The 27,378-nt window shown below is 39.6% G+C and overlaps 1 protein-coding gene across 1 annotated transcript in view; it reads right to left on the bottom strand.

The window, feature by feature from the left end:
• Window positions 1-27,378, bottom strand: part of MATN2 (matrilin 2) — a 63,017-nt gene that overhangs the window by 24,785 nt on the left and 10,854 nt on the right. Inside the window, exons 4-11 of the mRNA XM_089517688.1 lie at window positions 25,305-25,427; window positions 12,079-12,201; window positions 11,428-11,550; window positions 10,911-11,033; window positions 6,817-6,939; window positions 3,185-3,307; window positions 2,778-2,903; window positions 76-198 (exon numbers count right to left, since the gene is read on the bottom strand). Coding sequence (XP_089373814.1) covers window positions 76-198; window positions 2,778-2,903; window positions 3,185-3,307; window positions 6,817-6,939; window positions 10,911-11,033; window positions 11,428-11,550; window positions 12,079-12,201; window positions 25,305-25,427 — 987 coding nt within the window. The remainder of the gene's footprint in view (window positions 1-75; window positions 199-2,777; window positions 2,904-3,184; window positions 3,308-6,816; window positions 6,940-10,910; window positions 11,034-11,427; window positions 11,551-12,078; window positions 12,202-25,304; window positions 25,428-27,378) is intronic.

The following is a 27,378-nucleotide window of genomic DNA, read 5'->3' as shown; positions in this document are numbered from 1 at the left end:
TTTTCTCATGAAAACGTTTTTACAGTTGCAACAGGTTTTTAAGAGCTATTTTCTGATGAAGATCAAGCTGCTTACTTCTGCAGGTCTTTCCATCATCTTTCAATATGAATCCCTCATGGCACTTGCAGACATAGGAGTAATCATTGTTGACACACAGATGCTGACAGCCATGAGCTACTGAGTTGCAGAGGTCTTTACCTACAGACGATGTTGATAATTGACACAGTTTGTTGGATGATAATAATACAGATTAAAAAAAGAGAGATTAATATGGCAAACATTAAATAAAACTCAAATAGCATCCTGACTTTATGCAGTTGTCAAAATGAAATTGCATGATAAATAACAGAGCACTATTCAGTGTGTAATTTCTGCAGGTTATCTTCCTCATATTGAAGATGTATGAACTATTTCATTGCCAACATGTGTTCAAATGAACTGCAAAGATTCTTTCTGGCAAGCAACACCTTAGATTAGGAATGGTCAACCAAAGGGCAGCAGCCAGAAGCATCCATTCCACAAATTGGATTCATTGCATTTCCTAGCACTTTCCCAGCCTTCTCTTTAACATTAGGGGGGCTGAGAATCTGCACACTGTTTCAGAAGCAGTGTAAAGCAACATGCATGTGCTAATCAATAGATGGATAACATTTTTGGTGTTGAGGATGGCATTCCCAAGAGGGAATCAAGGGCCACATATTGTCAGAAGTTGTGGGCAGTCTTTCTTTCACTAACTTTTTATTTCAATCCCTCTTCCCTTTATTCTCTTTTTCGTGCCTGTTCACACAAACTCAGCCCTACTAGAAGTAGAAACAGTGATCTTGAGCCTTCCAGGTTTGCTAGCAGGGGTGGAAAGTCAAATTAAAGGCTCCTATCTCAGCAATCCCAGTGAAGACCACTATTAATTTTGGCTGCTTGAGATTCAGCACTATATCACACCAGACTCATAAAGCACTACAGTCTTGTTAATTGGGGACAATTATTATCGTACTGTACAACTCATCAAACACGTGATGCTGCTGCTCCTGTCCCGGCTTCTGTCTCCTACATGCCAGCTGCCATAGCCCTGCCTCCTTCCTAGCATACCTTTCAGTCTGTGTTTGTTTGTTTGTTTGTTTATGTTTAGCCCAATTGCTTGATCATTAGATGAAAGAAAAAAAGAAAAGACAAACAGCCTGCTTGGGAATAGTGAGGGAGAGGAGGGGAGCATAACTATGCTTACTTGGACCATGTGACTGCTTATTACACTCACTTAACAGTGAAACCGATTACACTTGCTATTGAAACTTATTACATTTGCTTAACAGTGAAAAAGCTGCACAGTTTGGGACCCATTGACGGGTTTTTCTCATCAATGAAAAGGAACACTCCAGCAGCAGATGGACTACAGGCCAGCTACTGGACAGGCACAATATCATCTGGTAAGGTACAGCCACAGAAGCTGCTATCCTGCTCTAATTCCATTTTTCAACCCGAGTGTGATAAAGTCCTCAATCTGGGTAAGGTGCAATGAAACCCTCCTCTCCATAGAGAACTTTGTGAAGATCTTTCTCCACCATCTGGCTGCAAGCCATTCTATCTGGGCAGCATGGGAAGTGAGCTTGGTCTTCCTGTGGTCTACACAGAAAGTAGACAATGGCCAAATTTGTGGCCTGCAGACTACAGGTTGTCAACATGTCTACTATTACTAAAAAAAAATTTGCAAGCATGGAGGAGGCAAAGCTTGCTTTTAAAGAAAAAACAACAACAAAAGATGCCAGCCACAGATGCTGGCGAAATGTCGGGAAGAAACTCTTCTAGAACATGGCCACATAGCCCAAAATACCCACAAAAGACTAACAACAATCTTTCTTTCTCCTTCTCTCATTTGCTGTGGATCTAATTGAAAGTTACCATAATCCAAGTGAGAGAAAAGTATAAAGAAACTTCAGTTCACATGCACTGCAGTTTCTTGTATAGAACACAAAAAAGAATATTTTGCATTTTCCTCATGGGAAGAAACATGAGCTCTAGAAGCATACAGCAAGAAGTCAAAAGCATGAGTTCACTTTGGCAACAACTAAGGATCAGGGTCATGTCCAGACCATGACTTCCTATACTTCTGCATGAAGAGTACAGTGTACAAGAGGAAGCATCCATACAAAAATAGACACGGTTTCTTTCCCCAATAAAACACCTACTGTATATACTCATGTATAAGTCTAGAAATTTTAGAAAAAAATTGACCCCAAAAACCTGAGTCGACTTATCCATGGGCCATTGTAAGTTCTGTATTTTAACTCATAAAAAGCGAACCATCCCTTGGTGAAAAGCCAAACTGTAATCCATCCTGAAACCACTGAACTCCCTCTGCTCTCTCATCCATTCAGCCTTTAGTGGGATCACAAACAGTTATGCCTGCTGCAATTTTGTTTAAATTCTTTGGTATCATTTTCCTTTGCTTCATCCTATAGATCCTTTGTCATATGCCCCTCAGTTTTACCCTCAATTTATATATGGGTGATATAAAAATCCATAATTTTAGTCCCAAATCTGCCCTTGGTTTATACATGAGGCCGATTTATTGTTGAATATATATGGTATGTGTTCACCCAAGGTTGAACAATCTGAATAGGCCTCACTGGTCCTCCATTTACATATCCCATTAACTGAGTAGAAAAAGATGAGATAAACAGCACCTCATACCTGAGCTATGGAGAACAAAGTACTGAAATGGTCTCCCAGCCTCTGATACCAGAACCTTCAGAATTAATAGCTATTTCTTCATCTTTACTTACTTCTGCAGGTTTTCCCATCCTCATTCAGCATGAATCCTTCATGACATTTGCAGACATAGGAAATGCCATCATCACTGACACAAAGGTGTTCACATCCATGCTCTACTGATTTACAGATATCTCTACCTAAAAAAAAATCAATACATTTTTTCAACACATATTACATAAATACAGAATTTAAATGGACAGCGAGCTTCTATTCTGCTTTTCAACAGCCTCTTCTATTCATGGTAATATTTCAGAATAGTGCTTAAAAATACTAGTCAAATCTACATGCATTGCTTTCCCATGAAACATTTTTTAAACTTGGTAGGGAATGTGTTTTCTCATAATAATAGTTAGTGTTCCTGTTATTTATCTATTCTACACAGTGCACCAATCAACAAGAATCAGAGCATCCAGCTTACGTTTACATGTTTTCCCATCTCTATGCAGCATGTATCCTTCAAAGCACTGGCAAGTATAGGAGCTTTCACTATTCACACATAAATGTTCACAACCATGGTCAATCAGCAAACAGTAGTCCACTCCTGGGGAAGGAAGGGTGTGAACATTAATCTCTGTACATGAGCCATCTATAAGCATTTGACAAAGGGACAGACCCTATGCTTGGGTTTTTAAAAATCTTTAAAAGGGTAGAGAAAATCAAGGAAGGAGTAAACATAATAAAAATATATTATGATTTTACATATCTATATGTATATTCCTGTGCCAAAATGTATTTGCTTTCGAAAATAAGGAATTAAGGAAGAAGCTCCCAGTGCCACAGTGAGGACTAAATTATAGGCTGTAATAGATGTGTAGCTTTTTTTTTGTCGTGAACTTCCCCTTTTTATTTGCAAATAAACATGTATTGCCCACAGTCTGAATCAAGACCAGTGTGTATGGATAGGGGAGATTCACTATAAAACTCTGTATAAAATACAAGGATTTTTATTTGGTTTACTATTTCTTGCCAGCTTCAGTTTGAGATACTGCTTGGGAATTAGATGCTTTGTTTGCACACATGGCCACGAAACTATTTAGCAAAACCATTTGGTTTTCCATATTGCTGTTGATTTAAGTAATTATTACTCTGGTTTGCACATAATGCTAAACCAGGTTCTAGCACTACATTCACAAGTTTCTGTAAGTCCAAGCTTCGTATGCACCCCTGCCCCCAATGCATAAGTGGGGAGGAATCAATCATGATTCTGTTTCACTTGTTCCCATTTCTGGATAGTGATAATGACTGAAAGAAGAATTGTAGTTTAAAACCAGGGCTTCAAATGAGTCCTATGTGGATTAAAATTCCCAGAATCCCCACCCATAGTACAACCACTGGGGAATTCTGTAAATTGTATTTAAAAAAACTAACTCTTCGAATTGCTGTAAAGAAAACCCAATCAAGTCTAAACAAATGAAATTTAGTCACTATTCCTGTTTTGTAAGACAGGAGTAAATGAATGTGAAACTGAATCATGGTTTATTCTTCCTCTTGATTTTGTGGGAGGTGAGGAACAGTCTTATTTGAGCCCTTTCACACACAAAATAATAGAACCATGATTTCACTTTAACTGCCATTGTAAAATTCACATAGCTACAAATCCCAGGTTCCTTAGTCATTCTCTTTAAAGTGGAATCTTAATGCTATATCTGTTTTGTGTGAAAGGGTTATATATGTAGCGCTAAACAGTGGCATAGCACTGCATGCAAACTGCCCTTTCATGACATTTAAGTAGAATGACCCAGAAGGTTCTTTTTAGCAGCTTTGCAGGAAACCTGAGGCAAAATAGAGTCTGTTTCTAAATAATGAGACATATTGGCACATAAAAAGAATATCCAGGAGGAATAATCATAAAATCAGGACTTAATACACAGAAGCCTAGCAGTAAATGTACAAATTTAGAGTTCTTGATGGAAATCCCAAGTGCTGCCTGGAGGAAAATAAAACACCAGAATGAATAAACATTTTCTCTATTGCCCAGGAAAGAGCTCTTTCCATTAGTAGGCTGATTTAACTATTTCAGACAGCAAGTGTGTGTTTTTAAAAACTAGTATGGATTCAAACAGACAAGCTGGCTTGGATTAGGACAGTTAGTACTAAAAAGTTATACCCCTTCACCTTAATTTTGTTCTACATTTTCTTTGGCCTACGCCATCAAATTTTCTGTTTTACCTGCTCCACCACTGGATCTTGAGAAATTATTAATACAGCAGGATTTTTTCTTTAGTGATATACTTGACCTTGGGCAAGTGACATGCTCTCAGCCTTGGGTGAAGGCAATGGCAAACTTCCTTAGAACAAATCTTGCCAAGAAAACCCCATGATGGTTTGCCTTAGGGTCACCCTAACTCAAAGACGACTTAAAGGCACACAACAACAACACAGAGAGTCTGTGAACATCTAGAAGGCAATGCCATAATCACAAAAAGTCAACATGGGTTTCAGAGAAACAAGTCATGCCAGACAAATCTAATCTCTTTCTTTGATAAAATTACCAGCTTGGTAGATGAAGGGAATGCTGTGGATATAGTATATCTTGATTTCACTAAGGCCTTTGACAAGGTTTCCCATGACATACTTGCAAACAAGCTTGTAAAATGTGGGCTAGACAAAGGAACTGTTAAATGGATCTGTAATTGGTTGACCGGCCGAACCCAAAGGGTGCTCAACAATGGCTCCTTTTCATCCTGGAGAGAAGTGACCAGTGGGGTCCCACAGGGTTCTGTCCTGGGCCCAGTGCTATTCAACATCTTTATCAATGACCTGGATGACAGAATTGGGAGCATATTTATCAAATTTGCAGATGACACCAAATTAGGGGGAATAGCTAATACCCCAGAGGACAGGATCAAGATTCAAAATGACCTGAATAGACTAGAAAGCTGGGCCAAAGCTAACAAAATGAAATTCAACACAGAGAAATGTAAGGTATTGCACTTAGGGCGGAAAAATAAAATGCACAGATATAGGATGGGTGACACCTGGCTGAATGAAACTACGTGTGAAAGGGATCTAGGAGTCCAAGTAGACCACAAGTTGAACATGAGTGAACAGTGTGATGCGGCAGCTAAAAAGGCCAATGCTATTTTAGGCTGCATCAATAGAAGTATAGTGTCTAGATCAAGAGAAGTAATAGTGCCACTGTATTCTGCTTTGGTCAGGCCCCACCTAGAATATTGTGTCCAGTTCTGGGTGCCACAATTCAGAAAGGACATTGAGAAACTGGAGCGTGTCCAAAGGAGGGCGACAAAAATGGTGAAGGGTCTGGAAACCATGCCCTATGAGGAACGACTTAGGGAGCTGGGGATGTTTAGCCTGGAGAAAAGAAGGTTCAGAGGTGATATGATAGCCCTGTTTAAATATTTGAAAGGATGTCATATTGAGGAGGGAGCAAGCTTGTTTTCTGCTGCTCCAGAGAACAGGACCCGGAACAATGGATGCAAGCTACAGGAAAAGAGATTCCACCTGAACATTAGGAGTAACTTCCTGACAGTAAGGGCTGTTCGACAGTGGAATGCACTTCCTCGGAAGGTGATAGAGTCTCCTTCCTTGGAGGTCTTTAAACAGAGGCTGGATAGCCATCTGTCAGGGATGCTTTGATTTGGATTTCCTGCATGGCAGGGGGTTGGACTGGATGGCCCTTGTGGTCTCTTCCAACTCTACGATTCTATGATTCTATACCTGTGCTAGCCTTGTATCGATTGGTAGCATGATAGTTAATTCCAGACAATGGCCAGGTAAACTGCGTGTATCCACACTGCAGATATAAAGCAATTTGACACCACTTTAATTGCCATGACTAGGGTTTATAGGTTGGTGTGGTACCAAACTTCTCTGTCAGGGGCTGGTACCATATTTGTGTGCATTGACTACAACTGCTTTCTTTCTTTACTAGAAATGTGCTGCAGCCTGACAGACAATAACTTGCAGACTGGCTCTTGTTCATGGACCATGATGGTGAGTAGCACTGCCTTAGAGGATACCAAACAATTTAAGCACTACCTTGTATTTAATCTGCTTAATTATACATGGAACTTCAATCAAAGGACTTACGTGAACAAGTCTTGAGGTCTTCATTAATGATGAATCCTTCAGAACACTGACATACATAGGACTCCCTGGTATTCAGGCACAGTTGTTCACATCCATGATTCGATTCAGCACAGTGGTCTATTCCTGAATCATTGCATGTTAGCAATGGAACAGAAAACAATGGAAATTATTCAAGCATTAATATTCAGATTAGACAAAGTGTAATCATACATTAGCTCTATCCAGTTTTTCAAATCCAGTAGGAACAATACCTAGGAACCTATCTCATGGGGTTAAAAGAGCTGCTTATCTTCCCCGAATTCAGAATTAATTCAGGAAGCAGCACTAATTCAGGAATTCCTATCACACCTAAATCACCACTGAATCACCACTGGGGTCCATCTCAGATGTAGCCAGGGTCTTGTAAGCCACTTCTCTGGCCATTTGTAGAAGTCAGAAGCTTCCCTGGCTCCATCCGGGATGGACCTGGGTAGCAAATCGGTGGCGATTTAGGTGTGATAGGAACCGGCTGCCTCCCGAATTAACACTGAATTCGGGAAAGGTAAGCCGCTCTTTTAAGCCCATGAGATAGGGTCCCTACTGTTGTTGTCAATGCTCACTTTATTTTAAGATTATTGTCAAGATTGTAATTTTTACCTTTCACTGCCACCTAATTCCACTTTTAATAATCTTTTCTCATCACACCCTACCTTTCTAAATCTCTGCTAATTGATGACGACACGTTGTGCATTTGATGATGTGGACTCTTTTCTACAAAAGTTTATGCTATATTAAATGTGTTAATATTTAAGCAACAACAATTGTGTGTGTGTGTGTTACTAAAAAATCTTAATGCAATTAACCACCTGGTTAGTAAGAACAATGGTACTCTTGAGATTAAATCATTTTGAGCATGTGATGTTCCACTACACTACTGTATAGATATTCTTAGCTGAAGTTCTGTTTGGTGAAATCACTACGAAGTGATATTCATGATGAAATCCTAACTTTATTAAACTCATGTTTTACTGCAGTATGGCTAGAATTTCAGCATATAAACTCACTCATTTATACGTTGTCATAATTATGTTTTCATGGTTCCCTTCAGAAAAGACAGAACACCAGATATGAATGCAACAGGGATTTGCACTCTGGTCTATGTCTCAGAGGAAAGAACAACTGATACGTGCTTTCATGAATGTACATTTTTCTGTATGTTGGCTCAGGCAGTACAGAGCTTAGCTTTTAGCACTTTTCTTTTTTGAAAAGACAACTAGATCCAAAAAGTGGGGGTGGGGTGGGAAGGAAAGAGAGAAAAAGTTCTCCTTCAAACCAGCTGCCCTAGTACATTTTTGCCAGTTAATACTTTTCTGGTTTGAAATTGCTAGAAGACTGGACTATTAAAATGTACAAAAATAAGACTAACCCTGAATATAGGAACATGTAAGTGCAAGATATAAATTTCCATTTCACACACCCTGGCTGTGATTTTTATGATTGTGATAGAGCTTGTTACTTGTGTACTCTTGGGACTAATCCATATGGGACATCAGGATATTTGTGACTGGATGTCTTTCATGGTTTTAGCAGAATTGCCATCTTGAAGCTGCTATCTGTCACATGTAAAATAAAATGAAATAGCAATATCACAGAGATATGTTTGGACTGGGGGGCTTGTGTGTGCGTGTGTGTGCGTGCGCGCGCACACGCTTCCCCCCCCCCCCAGAACAAAGGAGGTAGATTCAGAAGAGGAAAATGGTATGAGGGGAAAGAATTAAAAATATTTTCCTAAGTGGTACACCACCAAGACAAGCACCAACCACCTGCAACTGTATTTACCATTAAAAGAAGGGGGCGATGGGATGACTTGCTTTTATTTCTCAAGCATGTCAGTGATCATGTCAGATAATGTGCCCCATTGTCAAAACCTTTCACATTTTAGAACCCATAATTTACCTCCTGTATCTGCTGAAGCAGCAGCAGACTTGTTTCAGACTAGAGGAATTACACGATTTGGTTAATGGAGGAGGGAGATAATTTAGGAATTGGGAAAATATGTGCCAGATGACTTAAGAATAACAAGTGTATAGTGTTTCATGGCATGCAAAGCACAACCAGCCAGTTTAACAAAACAATATTGCTTGCTAGATGTAGCAGTGTATGTCTGCAGGTAACAAAGTCTATAGACTTGACATGTCTGTTAGGAAAAATTAATTCACAGTACCTTTATAATGAAAATAAATTAGTTTACATCTGAAATATAAGAAAGAGAGGAACAGATGGGAGGGAGAGTGAGAAATGGGAGAGATCTGTCCCATCTGTATTTTATAATGATTTTAAAAACTCTAAACTATTTAAGATAAACTCTTATCAAATACTATACTTCAATGTTGTTGATTTCTGTAATAATGCATGAAAATTAGCATCCTACACAGACACAAATATTTCTGGCTGATGTTTTGGTGCATTGTAATAAATTCCAGTTGGCTCATTCTATGTTTTGGCAGTTTGGCCAAATAAAAAATTGACCTCCAAATAAAAAATGGACTTTCAAATAAAAAACGGACCTTCATAAATTGTCACTTTTCTACTTAAATGGATGTTCAAGACAAAAATTAAACTAGCAGTACAATAATAAAACATTGCAATCCAGGGGTAGGCAACCTTTTTGACCAGGGGGCCGGGTTGCTATCCCTCAGACAATTTGGGGGGGGGGGGAGCCCAAAAAAATAATTAAATAATTTTTAAAAATTAAATAAATAAATAAACCGGGCCAAATGTAGGAAAAAATTTAAAATGGAGGACACTTTTTAAATAAAAAAAATGGAGGACACAAAAAAATCTGCTGATTTTTTAAAAAATGTTAATATAAATGCATGTTTCTGAGGCTTCTATAGACAATTGCCCCCCTTGCTCCCCCTTGCCCGCCACTTGCCCCCACTTGCCTCTCCTTGCCCCCCTTGCCCGCTGCTTGCCCCCACTTGCTCCTCCTTGCCCCCCTTGCCCGCTGCTTGCCCCCACTTGCTCCTCCTTGCCCCCTTGCCCGCTTCTTGCCCCCACTTGCTCCTCCTTGCCCCCTTGCCTGCCGCTTGCCCAAACTTGCTCCTCCTTGCCACCTTGCCTTCCGCTTGCCCTGTGTGCAAAGGTCCCGCGCGCTTGTGCGGGAGGCCAAAGGCCCCGCGCGCTTGTGCGGGAGGCCAAAGGCCCCGCGCGCTTGCGCTGGAGGCCAATGGCCCCGCGCACTTGCACTGGAGGCCAAAGGCCCCGGTGACAATCTGCGGCAGGGCCGGGCTGGGGCCGTAGGTTGCCGACCCCTGCAATAGACTAACAATCAATAGATCAAAAAGCCAATTGAAACCATAGCAGCAGTATTGCTACTAGGGAATGTTAAAAGTGTGGATAAATAGGACCGAATTTTGAAGGTTCCTCAGCTATGGAATTCTCTCTCAGGCAAATCTGATTGGGAAGGGAATTCAGCAGTTCATCTTCCACAAATGAAAAGTAGTAATTGATGCAGGGCTTGGAAAATTGCTGCGAGAAAGTAATTTGTTCCATTTCTTGTTATCACTCTGATTATCCAACTTTTTCTTTTTACCATCAGTAGCAAGACCAGAGTAACATGTTATGTTATCATTTGATGTTAAATATTATTTGTTATTTATAATCATGGAGAAAATATTTTTGTCTCTAGGGATTTTTTAAAACAAAAGTAATGCACCCCTTCAACAAAAATATATCTCATCCTGTAATGTCATGAGCTGTTATTACATCAGAGATGTAGGAAAGGAAACAGAATGGTCCAAAAACAACACACACAAAAAGTTAAGAATATTCTCATTGTTTTATATATCTCTTCTCTCAAAGATAAGGCCCTCAAATATGTCCAGCAACAAGCTGTTTCTCTTTCTGGAACTACTCAGCAATTTTCTTATCTGTCAGGTAAACAAACACATTTAAACCATTTGCTAGCAGTACCACAGTTAAACTACTCTTGCTGTAATAGTAAAAGCATCTTTAAAAAAATCAACTCCTAGGATATTTCTAGCAGAAGTTTGTTTATTTCAGAAATCAGTCCACCATACAAATTAACTCTTCCAGAATTCCAGTGTACTTACTTCTGCATGTTTTACGGTCACGGTTCAGGGTGTATCCCTTTCGACATCGACACACATATGAGCTTTCAGTATTAACACATTCATGTTCACAGCCATGTTTTTCCAAGGCACAGACGTTTATTCCTACGACAAGTGAAAACAAGTAATCATATCAGCTAGCAATGTTGAAAAGCAAAGAATGTTTTAAAGCATTCAATAAGTCTTGTTTGTCATAAGCTAATGCAATTTTTAAAAGTTTCACAGTGCTATTGAAATATGGTTGCTCTTAGGTTTCAGAAGAACTCAAAAGAAAGGAGTCCCACAAATGTGAGGCAAATGAACTATCTGTATATCAAGGGGTGGTAGATTGATTTTAGGGATTATAATGGGACATAGGGAGGAAGCAGTTTCTCAGATACATTCAGATCTTTTGCTTTATGAGATAAGATATCAACAGTTGTGGGACTGGGGGAGGCTATGACAGTAATGTTTAAAAATAAAAGCTGATGAACTTACTATACACTTTAGGACAACATACTTTTGCAAGTTCTCTTATCTGGATTAAGAGTAAATCCTTGCTGGCATTGGCAGAAATAAGATTCATCTGTATTGACACACTCCTGCTGACAACCATGATTTTGCAAAGCACAGTGGTCTGGTCCTGTAGATTAGGGAAGCATGTTTAACAGGACAGCAGAAGATACAAACAATGAGCACACTATCATAAAAATGAATTCCTCTTTCTCAGCTAGCACCTGCCTAAAATAAGTTTTGGTTAAAAGCATAATAGTATCTTTTCACTAAAACTACATAAAGTTTTATGGATTCCTATATAGGAACAGAATATATTATATGTACACTAGGAACGTATAATGTTCCCGTGAAAAACATGGATTTTACACTACTTGTATCAGATGGGTACACAAGAAAGCATTAAATATGCTTAAAATATTTTTTACTATTGTCTCATTTAGCTTAGTGTTTTCCCCAAGACAAAGAATATGTTCCCAAGAACCCCTAGCATCTATTTCATTGGAAATGCTATGCACTGAGTCTGACATGAACATAGTTTTGTGTGGAAAGAAGTGCTCTGCCACGTAGCGATGACCCTTTCCCTTGCATGTGACAGTTAATATGTGTTTGTCCTCATTGCTTATTAACTCTGAGACCACAAATGTGAATAACTTACGTCGACAGGTTTTTTTATCTGGATTGAGAATGAATCCTTGTCGGCACTGACAGTAGTAGGAATCTTCAGTATTAACACACTCATGTTGACAGCCCTGGTTATTCAAAGCACAGTAGTTCACAACTGAAAAAACAATAGCAAATTTAACAGATACTTGCCCAGGTATTGACATTTACAACTGAATATACGTTAAGGCAACAACTAGTCTCGGGTACTGCTGAAAGTGGCAAACATTTTTGTTTTGAATTTAGCCACTAAAAAGGAGTTCCATTTAGACTGCTGTGCTTTATTCAAAGAGCATAACACTCATTTAAACAGACCATCCTTCCAACATTATATCTGTAGTCCTATTTGTGCAGCTGACACAGACTTCATTCTTATGTACTTTCGGATGGTGATTTCCCACACCTTGGATGCACCATTGTAGTACGCAATTGGGAAAGAAATAAATGTCCCGGAGAAAAGAATTTCACCCTTCCCTGGGTGCTAATTAACACAGAAGTTAATTGTGTGAATCAAACAATACCTACTTATTCTGTGCAAGTTCCTATCAGAGGTGGATTAGCAAGACACTAGTGAGAAATGAAGAACTTTTGAACTGCAGGGGTTGGAAAAATTGATGTAAGGCTGCCAGTTCCTCCAGTAATTGATACCTTCATTAATGCTTAGATCACACAGAGCACATGAATGTAGTAATTGTGCTGTACTGTGTCCAGGATACAATAAGCCTCTTCTTGGTCACAGTAACATAACTTTAAGCATAAGTACAATCAATGAGCAACTTGGTTCCTTGAATATTGCAGCACAACCAAAATACATTAGACTCAGATTGCTGGGTTTAACTATTAAAATTTTGCTTGTGATTGTGCAGAACAACACGCAGTGTAGAAGGAATCAAAACTCATACTGAATGTACAATAGCAACAACAATATTTACAAGTCTGGCTGCTTTGAGATGGATTCAATTATTGGAATAAGTCTACTATCACATCATACAACAGAAGCGAGAAATAATCACACATGTTCCTCACTAAAACTGAGTGCCCCAATGTCTTCAATTTTTCTTTCAAAATTGAAATGCCTCCACCCTTTCTGAGCCTAGGAAAGGCCTTTTTCTGAAGAATTTAATGAACTGGAAGTAACTTCTGGGTTTGAAAACCAGGCCTCCCTTTGGCCCACAATGGCCCAGGTATTGTTGTTACGTATGACTTTTCTGACTTATGGTGACCCTAAGGTAAACCTTTCACAGGGATTTCTTAGCAAGATTTAGTCAGAGAAGATTTGCCATTGCCTTCTTCTGAGACTGAGAGAGTATGATTTGCCCAAGGGCACCCTCTGGGTTTCCATGGCTGAGTGGGGATTTGTACACTGATTTCCAGAGTTGTAATTGAGCACTGAAATCACTTCAATAGTTCTCAGCCTAGGTGTCCTCCACCCAAAAAGATAGGAAGACTTTCCCCTCCCATCCCCCAGTCCCCAAATGGGTGAGAGGACATTCCTTTTTTTTTTTTTTTTTTGGTGGACATTGTTACCCCCCCCCCCCACACACACACAAATTACCTTGGCTGTCTGGCTGTACCCCATGGCCCACATTTCCCAAGCTGTCATACAAGCTGAAAGCAGTAAAACAAGCTTCCATCTGCTGACAGAAAGACATTAAGTGAGCCAGTCTGATCTACCTAAGCAGAGGGTTCCAGACTCTGCAGGTAGCCACCAAGAAGCCCCCTGCCCATATTCCCTACAGACATGCCTGTATCAGTAACAGGACTGCAAGAAGGTCTTCCCTGGACAGGCTTATATGGGACCATACAGCTTTATAAGTCAATCAGTTTTACATTGTGCTTGGAAATGGACCAGTAACAAGAGATTGTGCACTCTCTGTAACCAGCTCAGTTAACAATCTGGCTGCAGCCCTTTGGACCAACTGAAGTTTCTGAATATTCTTCCAGGGTAGCCCCTTGTAGAGTATGTTTCAAAAACCCAAACAGGATGTAACTAAGACACATATTACTATGGGCATCAGACAACTCTAGGAACAGGTGCAGTTGCTATTCTAGTTTTAACTTTCCAAAGGCACTCCTGGGCTAGGGTTCTCAGAGTGAAAACTGGAAAGGGCTCCTGTAATTTTAATGGTTGTGTACAAGTGAGCTAGTGTAGTGTAGTGGTTTGAGCACTGGACTACAACTCTGGAGACCATGGTTCAATTCCCTCTTTGGTCATGGAAACCCACTGGGTGACCCTGAATGAGTCACACACTCCCAGCCCCAGAAAACCTTGTAATAGGTTTGCCTTAGGGTTGCCATAAGTCTGAAACAACTTGAAGGCACACAACAAGAAGAGTGACACTCAGCAAATGTTTCTTTTTATTTGGTTGTGTGATAAGCAATACCTGTCAAAATTCCCTGTTCTGCACAATGATTAACTAAGGATGGCATCTCTCCTCTAGATGCCTGCTTGGCGTTGGTAATGGGCTGGATGAGGGAGAACAAACTCAATGTGAATCCAGGGAAAACGGAAGTACTGGTGATAGGTCCCTCGGTTCCGGGTGGTGAGATTTGTCAGCCTGTCCTGAATGGGGTCACGCTCCCCTTGAGGGACTCGGTGCGCAGCTTGGGAGTACTCCTTGATTCGTCGCTCCAGCTAACATCTCAGGTGGATGCGACGGTCAGGAGTGCTTGTTATCAGCTTCGGCTGATACGCCAGCTGTGCCCCTACCTGGACCGTCGGGACCTTGAAACTGTTGTACATGCTTTGGTAACCTCTCGATTGGATTTCTGCAATGTGCTCTACATGGGGCAACCCTTGTACCAAACCCGGAAGCTTCAACTGGTGCAGAATATGGCAGCCAGACTGGTCGCTGGTCGTTCCAGGACGGACCACATAACACCTATTTTAAAAGATCTCCACTGGCTACCTGTTCGCTTCCGAGCTCAATACAAGGTGTTGGTTTTGACCTATAAAGCCCTAAATGGCTTGGGCCCAGGGTACTTGGAGGACCGTCTCTCCCCATATAATCCGCCCCGCACACTCAGAACATCTGGGACAAATTTGTTGGAGGTCCCTAAATCCCATCTGGTAAGGACCTCACAGAGGGCTTTTACTATGGTCGCCCCTTCATTGTGGAATAAGCTCCCTGTAGAGCTCCGTTCCTCTGCATCTTTAGTTTCTTTCAAGAAACAATTAAAAACACACCTATTCCAGCTGGCTTTTTCACTTTAGGCAATAGTGTTTTTTCTCTGCTCCTTGTTCTTTGTTTTTTGACTCCGGACTAGTGCAATACATTGTCCTTTTCTTGCCCCTAGTGAATTGCGATTTGTATAGATTCCCGTTCATACCCCTTGTAATGATGTTTTTAGACTTTTATATTGTGATGCTTTTAACTGTGTTTTATTATTCTTTGTTTTGTAAGCCGCCTTGATCATGCAATTGGAAAGGCGGGGTAAAAATAAAAACTATTATTATTATTATTAAAAGTATAATAGTAATCTCCAGTTTATAATTTGGCAACCCCAGTCTTGGCTACTGTTAAAAGTTTACTTACTGAGTCTATAGGTTCAAGAATGCATCCAAACTCAAACTATGAATCCACTTCAGGCAAGTGTAACTCTATCCAGAACAAGCTGAATCCCTGTCTCTAGTGCATTTTACAACTGGCAAGGAACATCTCTGTTTTGTCTGAATTAAGCTTTACTTGTTCGCTCTCATCCATTACTTAGAGAATGATTTAGAAAGGAAACAGCTTCTTGGATTTACATGGAAAAAAATAAAGTTATCAAACATTTGCTTCATATAAACAAAAAACACTTATTACAACAGAGAAAAGAAACACCTACTTAAGTAATTTCTTCCTTGCTTTCATTTTGGCAGATTCATCAATTAAGTTATTAAAAGAGATTTGTCTAGCAAGTGTAATTTCTTTAGGGAGTGTGTTAAATCCTCCTGGCAGATTTTAGGTAACCCTTTAGCAGTTTCACATTACTTAAAGCTATGCTAAGACCAGGGGGACACTACCAAGCATTTTTACTTTATTTTTAAAATTATATCCCAGTTTAGTTTCTTCCAAGGAATGTAAAGCAGTGTTGGGGCTCAGTTGCCTTCTTTTCCACTCAGTGCTGTTTGTTTCGGCTTACAGTTGTCAGCCAAGGAATCACTGTAGCATTGCAGCTAACCTGCAGGATTTCTTGGATGATGTCTTTCACTTGATGGGTCAAGGTGCTGGTTGTCCCAGTCCCTCCTGGGAAACGGAGAGGGAGCTTGCATCCCTCAGTTTCCCTCCCTGCCAGGTTGGCACCTTTGACAACAAGCCAGGGGTGGAGGAAAAGCAAGCATGACTAAATGAGTGGAAAGAGGAAACACAGACAGCAGCTGCATTTTCTCCTTGTGTCCCAAGTCAAGAGCACTTAAAGGGATGAGCAACAAAATCCAGTGGGATCCAGCTCTGCCAAACTAATGATGTAAACCTTAATGGTTCATTCTGATTTGTTTACTTATTATATTTTACCCAATCTTCTTCCAAGGAGCTCAAAGGGACATGCATACTATTTTGTCCTTAGTCTGTGAGATAAGTAAATCTGAAGCAAAGCAGTAAGACCCCAAGATCACTTGCCTTGCAAGTAGTTACAAAATCAAACAATCACATATTCTATCAATCATATATTCTATCAATTGTATTTTTAAAAAAACACAATTACAGGCAGTTCTCCAAGGGGGGGGGATGGTGGATCTGTCAAAACATCACCCCTCTGCCATTTGTCCCTCCCCTCAGAAAGAATTGATTCTGATCGGAATCACGTCAGAACTGATTCTTCTCACCTCAAAATAACTGCTACCAACCCCCCCCCCCCCGGGCTTTTTGCGTTTGCTCCGCTTTATTTCCCCTGGAATTGATCCAATGAGGATCAGAATCGATTTCCAGTGGGAACTAGGGGCATATACCCCGAATCAGGAATTGGAGCTTATCGTAGTGGGAATGACCCCAGTGTTAGGCTTCCTTTACAAAGCAAAATACCAAACAAAAATGATGTGTGACTACAAAAAGGCAAACGTATCTTGTAAAGTTGTTTTGTTTTTTGCTGGATCACAGTTCTTGTCATCCTCTGTGTTAACCCATAGTTTGAAAGATTTTGGCTTCAATGTGATTGGTGGTCTCAACTAGAGTAAAGCTACTGAACCCATGAAATTTACCTATGTACTGATCCCCATTCAACAGTTGATTCGGAGGCTGTACAGACTGGTCATTAAGGCCAGCCTGGGTGTGGAGTCGGAGCATGGTGTCAATATAACACATGCTCTGACTCTGCCCCCAGGCAGGTATGATGCCGCGTGCCGCACCACATGGAGCGTGACATCACAGCGCTCCTCTGAGGCTGCGTCTAGATGACGCAGTGCCAAAGGAGTGCTGAAAAGCCACAGTGCTGGTGGCTACGGTGCCCTTTCCATAGTGAGAAAGGAGCAGCTTTTTCTAGCTCCTTTTTGCACTGCGGAAAGACAAGATTGGGGCACGGCGTGCGGTTGCCATGGCCCTGATCTGGTTCTAAAACGGGAGGCTGCAGGCCACCCCTTAGGGGAGGTCCGTACAGCGCCTCAGTGGGCCTATTCTGTTTGGGATTAAGCTATAAAATTAAGGTCTCTATGTAAGTGTGTAAAGCAGAGGATTTAAAAGTAATCTCCTTTATGCATGTGTCCTTAGCAAATTTCTACTTCTTATCCAAATTTCTACTAATCAAAAGAGACACTCCATACCATTTGTGAAATTCATTCTATGAATTGCATAACCAAGTATCCAAAGAGGGTTCCTGTTAATAAGATCTCCTGCAGAAAATTCTATATTCTTCCATGAATTCTTGATACTTGAAAGAGATTTGTATTTATCTCTATAGAGCTGTGCCAGTTTTTATAGAATTAGGCCTATTCTGTTTTGTTAGTTCAAACTAGAATAGCTTCACTGAATCAGTAAAACTTTCCCAAGTGCTGATTTACTGAATGCCCATTGTTTCAATAGATTTGGTCATACTGGGGACTAAAACTGTGTTTTTTTTATTAAACATAGGGTATATATCAAATCCTGAAATGATTTCTTAGGAGTTTATTTGGACCAGTTAGAAAACCAATATTTCAAATTTTACCCATGAAAATAGCATGTTCTGTTTCATATAAACCCTATGGAATTAGGCTTTCTTTTCACTGCCAACTAAGCCATTATGATCAAGATCCTGTTATATTTCTTTTTACACTCTTAAATTACATTGCTTTTAATTTTCATCAGTTTCATTTTGTTTGGATTAATGCATCCCCCCATAATCCAAGAACTATAACTCTGCCATGACCTAGGCTGCCTTGGGAGAACTGTCCAAAGCACATTTCACCAGACAAGCAGATGATGCTATTCTATCTCATTATGGGAGTTTCTGCTTACACTGAATTAAGTAATGATTTGAATCCAGGCAATTTTACGCTTTCCATCATGTAGGATGTGTAACCTTTTTCCTGGCAAAAGTCTTCCTCTTTCCAGGCTGAAGACTGTCATATGGAACATTTATTGAAAATTAAAGCAATTATTAGCTTTCCCTTAAAAGACCCAGCACAAATTTCCAGATGACATATGAGACAAAAAGGTATTAATACCAATCTGCTCTAACCATAGCATTAAAGTACTAATCAGTAGGAAGACATACATCACAACATTATTCTGAAACTGCAAAAGCAGTTACTGACTTGCCCTTCATCTAACATATATATATATATATATATATATATATATATAAGTTTTACCGTGTTACATAGTACAAAATTAATCAATGGTAAGCTCGTTGGAGTCTTTGTCTCCCAAGCTCCAATACCCAAGTCAACTAGTAATAGTAAAGCAGAGATATAAGTAGAAATAAGAATCTATATAATTCTAAAAATACTTTGGCAACTGTTGAACAATCAATATTTAGCCCCTTCAGAAGATACTGCCTCTTCTATTCCTCTATGCTTGGTGCACCTATTCTTACATTCCCATGACAATGGGTACACATTATAGTCAAAATCTGGTGCATTTGTTGTGTAGATTCTTTCCCCCAGATGCTTTTAAATCAATTTATTTGTTAAATTAGCTAACAGTCATGCGGCAACTATAATATGCAGATTGGCACTTGCACAGTAACTCTGTCATGCTCAAAATATTTCTAAGGATAAAAGACAAACAATAAAATTACGTAGGCTGCAAGATACACACAAAACATGTACACGCACCCATGCGTATGTGTAATGTTGTAAAATTATGTCATTGCTGTCCAGTATCTTGCAAACAGCATTAAATGAGAAACCATTCATCTAGATATATTTTAATTTTGTTAGTGCACCCCAGGGGTTTCAGGTCTGTTTTCATATTGATTACTGTTTCTCTGATGGGTAAAATGGATATGTTGAGGCATACTTACTAGTCTATGTCTTTGAAATTTGTAATATTTGGCACATTTTTAATGTTTAATCTGACACATTTACCCAGCACTAAAGAAAAGCAATGTGCAAAAATGGAAGAGAACAATCTTTTCCCTTGAACTTGTCCAGCTTTTTTATTATTCTTGTATAATGACCTGTGGTATACCATTAAAATACTTCAGTACATTACCCTAATTCAGTACATTACTCTAATACAGTGGCCCTGCTAGGGTTTGGATCCAAGACCTCTGTGGATACAAAAATCCATGGGTGCTCAAGTCCCATTAATTACAATGGCATAGTGAAATGGTGTCCCTTATATAAAATGGCAAAAACAAGGTTTGCTTTTGGGATTTTTAAAAAATATTTTCAAGCTGTAGATGGTTGAACTCAGGGATAAAAAATTCTGAGGATACTCAGGGCTGACTGTAGTATCATTTGAAATCATCTTTAGATTGTTTCAAGTATTTCTTCTATGCAACAATTGATTCCACATTTACAAATGTTTTAGCAAAAACTGGCATTGTGAAGTCGAAGGCTTTCATGGCCAGTATCCATAGTTTTTTGTGGGGGTTTTCGGGCTACGTGGCCATGTTCTAGAAGAGTTTCTTCCTGACGTTTCTCCAGCATCTGTGGCTGGCATCTTCAGAGAATGCTTGCCTGGAAAAGTTATATATATATACACACACACACACACATACACACACACACTGTGTGAGCCTGGGAATGCAGGAGTGATTTGCATGTGTATTGTTCTGTTGCTGATAGCAGGCCTCAGGCTGAGAGACTAATGCAAAAGAGGATTAGTGTCTGCTAACTGGTGATCATTATCTGCTGGGAAAGCCCCTGACTCTGAGTGGTTTCCCATTTGCATTTGCTGAGTCCTTATTTTGCTATTCCTCAGGACTGGTAGCCAAACCTTGTTCACTTTAAGGGTTTCTTCTTTCCAGTTGAAATTATCCAGATGTTTGTGGATTTCAATGGATTCCCTGTGCATCCTGACATGGTAGTGGTTGGCATGGTCCAGAACTTCAATGTTTTCAAACAGTCTTTTATGCCCAGGATGGTTTGTGGCATGTTCTGCTACTGCTGATTTTTCTGGCTGGCCCAGTCTGCAGTGTCTCTCATGTTCCTTGATTCTTGTTTGTACCTGCATTTGGTGGTCCCTATGTAGACTTGTCCGCAGCTGCATGGTATGCGGTTAACTCCTGCGGCTGTGAGATGGTCTCTCTGGTCCTTGCTGAGCGAAGCATTTGCTGGATTTTCTTGGTCGGTTTGTAAACCATTTGAAGGTTGTGCTTCCTCACCACTTTGCCTATTCTGTCTGTGACTCCTTTGATGTATGGTAAAAATACATTCCCTTTTGGTGGCTGCTTGTCTTCATTTCTCTGGGTTTTCCTGGGCCTGGCAGCCCTTCTGATGTGGACCAGGCTCTACAGGCTTATCTCATGGGCAAGTAAAGCAGAAATATAACAGGATATTCATGCCTCCAGAAGGGGATTACCACATGTTGTTGTTGCTCTGTTCGTCTTACATTCTCCCTAGTTTAAAAAATGCTCCTTCACAAAAAAAAATCCATTAATGGTCTCCTTTGCTGTCCCTTTTGCACTATGATTTCCAGCATGAGAGTTAAATAGCACTTGAGGAATGCTCTTGGAGAGGTCATGGCTGCACTTTGGAGAACTGGTCAGTGGGTGTGCTGTGGATGGGAAAATGCCAGTGGAAGTGGGAATTTCAATTTGGGCTACCAATGGAAGCTCTCTCCTCCAACCCTGCTTCCACCAGGGAAGTACAATGCAAAGTTCAGATGCCTTCTTTTCCAATCCCAATCCAGGTGTTTTCTTCTCCAATATTTCTCAGTCAAGCAACATGGCAAATGTTAGGAATAGCAATAGCATCTTCATTTATATACTGCTTCATACCACACTGAATAGTCTCTAAGTGGTTTACAGCTGTAAACTAATTGCCTCCAACAAGCTGGTTATTCATTTTAATGATCTTGGAAGGATGCAAGGATAAGTTGACCCGGAGCCCCTGTCTGAGATTAACTCACACCCTTGTGGTTTGTGAGTGAGTGGCTGCAATACTGGCATTTAACCACTGCACCACCATGGAATGAGGACGAACAGACAAGCAGGAGAGGTTGCAGTGATTTCCTAAACTTTTAGACCTTTTTTCCTTTATGGAAAAACGACCGCTCTCCCCCACCTCCAACTGGGCCTTGTCAGAGAAGCCAAAACTTTGATCACTGCCCCCTTCCTTTCCCAACTCTGTTTGTTAACTGCAATATAATAAAGGCCAGTGGGAAAAGCCAAAGGAAGGTAAAATTTAGCAGGATGGGGTGAGGGAGATGTTAAATAGCTCTATTTTCTACTTATTTCTGAACGCAAAAATTCAGAATCACATTACCTAAGGGCTCCTGAGCCCACAAGCCCCACCTTTCATTCTTGCCTCCATGTGATATACAGCATCCCTATGTACGATATTGAGGAGAGCAGTCCCGATTGCCTTGCTGTTGTTGTTGTTTGCCTTTAAGTCATTTTTGACTTATGACACCCCTAAAGATTATGATATCATGGGATTTTCTTGGCAAGATTTGTTCAGATGTTTGCCATTGTCTTTCCCTGAGAGAGTGTGACTTGCCCAAAGTCAGCAAGTGGGTTTCATGGCCGAGCATGAAATTGAACCAGAGTCATAGTCCAACACTCAAACCACTATGTCATGCTGGCTCTGCTATTTCAATGCTAGAAAAGGCCCATGTGATAAGGCTCCAGCTCAAATGGGTAACAAATTCAAAACAAACAGCTTATGTAAAAATGTCTTGGGAAATTCTCTGGCAAATAGTTCAGCAGGTGCTTGTAAGCAGATGCACTTGTCTGAGCTCTTCCTACTGTCTCAGTATTAAGGATGAATACAGTCACTAGGAGATTGTTTGTCCACCAAAAGAGTAGGTAATTATAAACCGATACTATAATCAGTCTTTAAAAATGTATGAAAAATGTCACCTTCATGCTCTTATCAGTTTTCTAACTACCAGAAAGTCTCATGGTGCTTATGCAAGAGATTTGGACAATAAAAAATGTAATTACGTTTATGGGAGTTCTACAGTTTTAAGGAAATAACAATCTCTCTACCTCTGCACAAATTTAGGATTAAATCCAATATTGCACTATTCTCCCCCCCCCCCATCCCTTCCTACATCAGCAGTCCACCACAATATCTACACTAGAAGGTTTTCTAGTCTTTCATAGCAGATTTAGATGTAATCTGGAGTATGCCCTGGTAGGCAGGGTTACTTACGAAATGGCTTCCAGCAGCAGATTGACATGACTGGATTCAATGAATTATGAACAAACAGTATATTAAAAAGAGGGTCTTTGGGAGGGATGTCATTAGGGCCTAAAATATCAGGTTTTCTAACAAATGTACAGTGGACCCTTGTTATATGCTGGGGTTTGGTTCCAAGATCCCCCGTGTATAACAAAATCCGTGTATGCTCAAGTCCCATTGAATATAATGACATAGCAAAATGGTGTCCCTCATAAAAACTGGAAAATCAAGGTTTGATAATTGAAATTTATACTTTTTTTGAACATTTTCAAACCATGTATGCTTGAATCCGTGTATAAAAAATCCGTGTATAAGAAGGGTCGACTGTACACATCTTTTAAAAGCCTAAAAAGAATGCTGTTGGTAGATATAAAATGCACATATATACAATTGCATAAAAACTTGTTTGTGCATTCAGCAACTGGAAGGTTGCATGTAAAATACTCATTACAATTCAGAATGACCCATTCCTCATGCAAAGTGGTAACATAAAACAGCTGTTGCTGTTAACAGCAGTATGTTTTATGGGTTTTAGCCTTTGAATGTGAAGATAGCAGAAGAGAATGTACAGCTGTGGAAAACTGTTTTGGTTACAATTGGAGAAGTCTTGGGGTGTGACTGTGTTTATGAGTCTAGTTTCCCCCCCAACCTTGAACACATGATATAATCAGTATGGTTTTATATACTTTTTCAGTGTGCTTTTTGAAACTGGAAAAGGCAAAGATCTAGGCTCTAGCAGCACTTCTTAATAAAATAAGATGTTCTTCTAAAAGCCTGATAAAGAAAACAACATAATGGAAACAGCCCAACAAATCATGACATTAGAAACAATATATTAACTACCACTGTTCATAATACAGTCAGCCCTTGGTATCCACAGGGGATCCATTCTGGACCCCCCTGTGGATACTAAAATCCGTGGATGCTTAAGCCCATGTTGTCCTCAATGGTGGTGTGCACACATGACCACACCACCATTGAGGACAACAGAGAGTAATGGCACACAGCCACATGCATACACTGCCATTGGGGACAATGTGGGCTTGCCATTCCACAGATACTGAGGGCTGACTGTGTAAGTCAGTGATAAAGCATATGTTTTGCATGTAAATGATTCCAGGTCCAGTCTTAGAGCCTTCAGGCAAAGCTACCTAAAGCCCTGGAAAGCAAGCCCAAGATAATGTCAACAACCCTAGGCTAGATGAACCAATAGCTTTACTCTGAATAAAGAAGGTTCCGTGAGAGCTCCTTTTATTAATTACATGAAGAAGATGTACCATTAAAAGGTGATTATTTGGGGAACGCAGCTCTAGGTTTTCCTGCCTCTATCAGGGTTCTGCTACTTATAGAAACTGCTGCTGCTCATGACCTCCTTTCCAATCTTATCCCCATATGCTTACATCATATGAATGTTTACATCACATTTAAGATTTTTGTGGTCACTTTTTTTCCATCAAATCTTGTATTTCCACAAGGAATGTGTGAGCTGATAGCTTATGGATCTCAACCATAGCAGTTTTGATAATCTCTCATGCTGAAAAATGAACACTGAAAACTAGAAACGTTGGTTTCACTGTAGCTAATAAAGTTCATGTTACTTTCTTCATGAGAATGGAAATGAACTTTAAGAAACCAGCATGACACCATGGTAATATGAAAATTGGTTATAATTAGGAGTCAAAATACACTATCATATGCAGCTAAAGCTTTCTCTGATTTTTTAAAAAAATTCTAAGGTAAGTATGTGTGGTCCCAGTTAAGATCAAGACTAGCCCATGCACGGTGGAGATTTAAACCATCCTCTCATCTGGTTTTTATCTAAACAGCCCTTTTCCTCATGCATAGGAGCTGAAACAAGTAACTAACTATTTTGACACCAATAAAACTGTCTTTCTTTTTAAATCTGCCACACAGAGGTAAGGCGTACAAAAATAGGCCTAGGAGATTTAAATAACACATGCTTAGTTTAGAATAAGAAAGTGATTGCTAGCTGCATACTAAGGACTGCACACAAGGGTGCAGTCTTGTGGAAGAAGGTAGTGAGCAAGGTTCAGAGACATACACATGGACACAGCACCACCAGTTAAACTTCCATATGCCCTCACCATGATGCTGGTTAATACTAGATATGATCCAAAGAACTGCAGATGGCTATGGATGATGTGAGGTTATGTGATTCACTAGCATCCAATCTCACAAGGCAAACTGCTTTTGAAACTGGAAATACTTTCTTTTGGCCATTTCTGATATGACATAATTGCTTATGTTTGAAGACAAAAAGATATTATTGCTGCGCTGCACAAATCTTTGGGTGTGCCCAAAGATAACCTTACAATTCCAAACATAATGGTTACAATTCCAAACATTAAAAAAGCTTAATATGCAAATAAGAATACTTTCAAGAGGTAAGAGGAATGTTAAAACTTTTATCATAGTAAATTTGTAAGGAGCAACTGGAAACAGATACATACGGAAACAGCTCTTTCCATCTTCCAGAAGTTCATACCCATCATAACATTGGCAGACATATGATCCGGGTGTATTTACACATATCTGTTCACAATCATGGTTTTTTACCTCACATAGATTCTGGGCTGCAAAAATTAAAAATAGGTTAGATGTTATGAAATTCACTGACAAACTGGCTGCTGTTTTTTGCATTCTCTCTATCCTTCACTTCAGCCACAAAATGCAGATTAGAAATGTATAATCAAAACCAATGAATAAAAGATACATGAATAACACATATAAACCTGCCATGTCAGGATAACATGAAATTCTAAACCATAGTTTAGGCCATAAAGAAACTTACTGCTGTCGGATTCTGCTGCAACAGACTTTGAAAACCTGTTGAAGTTCAATTTAAACCACAGGTAGGCAAGCTCAGCAGGGGGCTTTCCCCCATTTTCCCCAGAAGCTACTATAGACCATATACTAAAATGAAATTGAAATAAATGTAAGTTCTTCTGTGATATGTTTACTTTCAGCAGCAGAAGAAGCACAATCTCAAGTATGTCACGCTCACATAAGGCTGTCCTTCCTCCACTGCAGAGAGAAAGAATAACATTGTGCATCCTCATGTGAGCAAGAGAGAGAAGCAACCCACATGAAGATGTCCTTCCTGCAGTACTGGAAAAAATGTCTGGGGCTGCATCCGCACTGCAGCAATAATCCAGTTTGATACTACTACTTTAACTGCCATGGCTCAATGCTATGGGGTTCTGGGAATTGTAGTTTGTTGTGGCACCAGCGCTCCAAGGTACTACACAATTGTTTCTAATCAAACCAAAACTTAATGCATTACTTGCAGACTGGTATCAGTATATATATTACTCTCTGAAGTCAGCCCTATTACCTTAGAATTTTTTCTTTCAAATTAGATAATTGGAAAACAATTTTGCAATATGTATTTTTTTTAAATCTATTACCATTCAGATACAGACAACTCACTAAACATTAAGGCTTAAATCGAACTGTTGTTTTCAAACAAAACAGACTCACTGAATAAATAGGAGCTTGGTTTATACTAACTCTTCTGATTCAATAGGTCTGTGCTAGCAGAGAGTAACAACTGGATTTATGCCTATGTTTAGAAATTCAATATTAACAATAGCCCCTCCTTCAGTGACTTAAAAAAGTGGTCTCATCCTTTCACGTTCAGATTGTTTTTACAGCCTCAAGAATTTATTAACAGGGAAATCTGGACAAATCTAAAGATTAATGTTGGAGAGACATGGATATAAACAAGTCATTTTTAACACTAGTCCAGTATATATAAACAGTGTCGTTGAGAGTCCCCCCCCCCCAACTAAAGTTGGTTTTAGTTTTAGAAACTGATGTGTAAAACTGTTTTTTTAACGTTTACATACAACTTTCAATAGAAATGAACTATTTGGTGAAGGAAGCAGCTGCTTGTTTATAAAGGAGCATGATTATTTATACATTGTATACAGGCTTTCCCAGAGCACTGCATACTTTCCCCCCTATTAAAACTTGTTATAGGTTTGGATTTTTGTCTAGATAAGCAGAGAGTTCTTTAAAATGTTTCTTTAGAATGTTGTTTATCTATAAGATGCACTTTCCCCCTTAGGAAAGAAAATCATAATGGCTCTATATATTGATTTCCAGTTGATATTTTATTTTATGCTATCTGTTTATTAATACAAAAATACATATCCTAAAGCATTCTACTGATGCTTTACATTTGTATATGTCTGCCACTGCATAAAAAAACAAGGCATGAAAAGTCATTTCAGGTCCAGGATCTTCTGCAAATCAATGGTAGCCTATCAAAGAAAGGAATTAAAATATTGAAAGTTGCAGCCTTAAAGCCATTTATTTGAGAAGGCCGAGTCCTGGATAAGTCATATTGCCTGTGTGTATAAGTCAGCCAATTAATTCAATGGGCCTTACGTGTTATAAAAGGCTTCAGGATGCAACCACTGAGTGAAATCCATAACTTATATAATCAATGTGAACTTTGCTACTGATTTTAATGAAATATGGACTTTGTATAGTGTTTCTGAAGGTTTATTAAAGAGTAAA

The sequence above is a fragment of the Sceloporus occidentalis genome, unplaced genomic scaffold (assembly GCF_023333645.1).
Source record: "Sceloporus occidentalis isolate IW3139 unplaced genomic scaffold, rSceOcc1.0.p SCAF_3, whole genome shotgun sequence".
NCBI classification, from domain to species: domain Eukaryota; kingdom Metazoa; phylum Chordata; class Lepidosauria; order Squamata; family Phrynosomatidae; genus Sceloporus; species Sceloporus occidentalis.
Note: the sequence above shows the minus strand (reverse complement) of the source record. Positions and strands in the feature narration are given on the sequence as shown.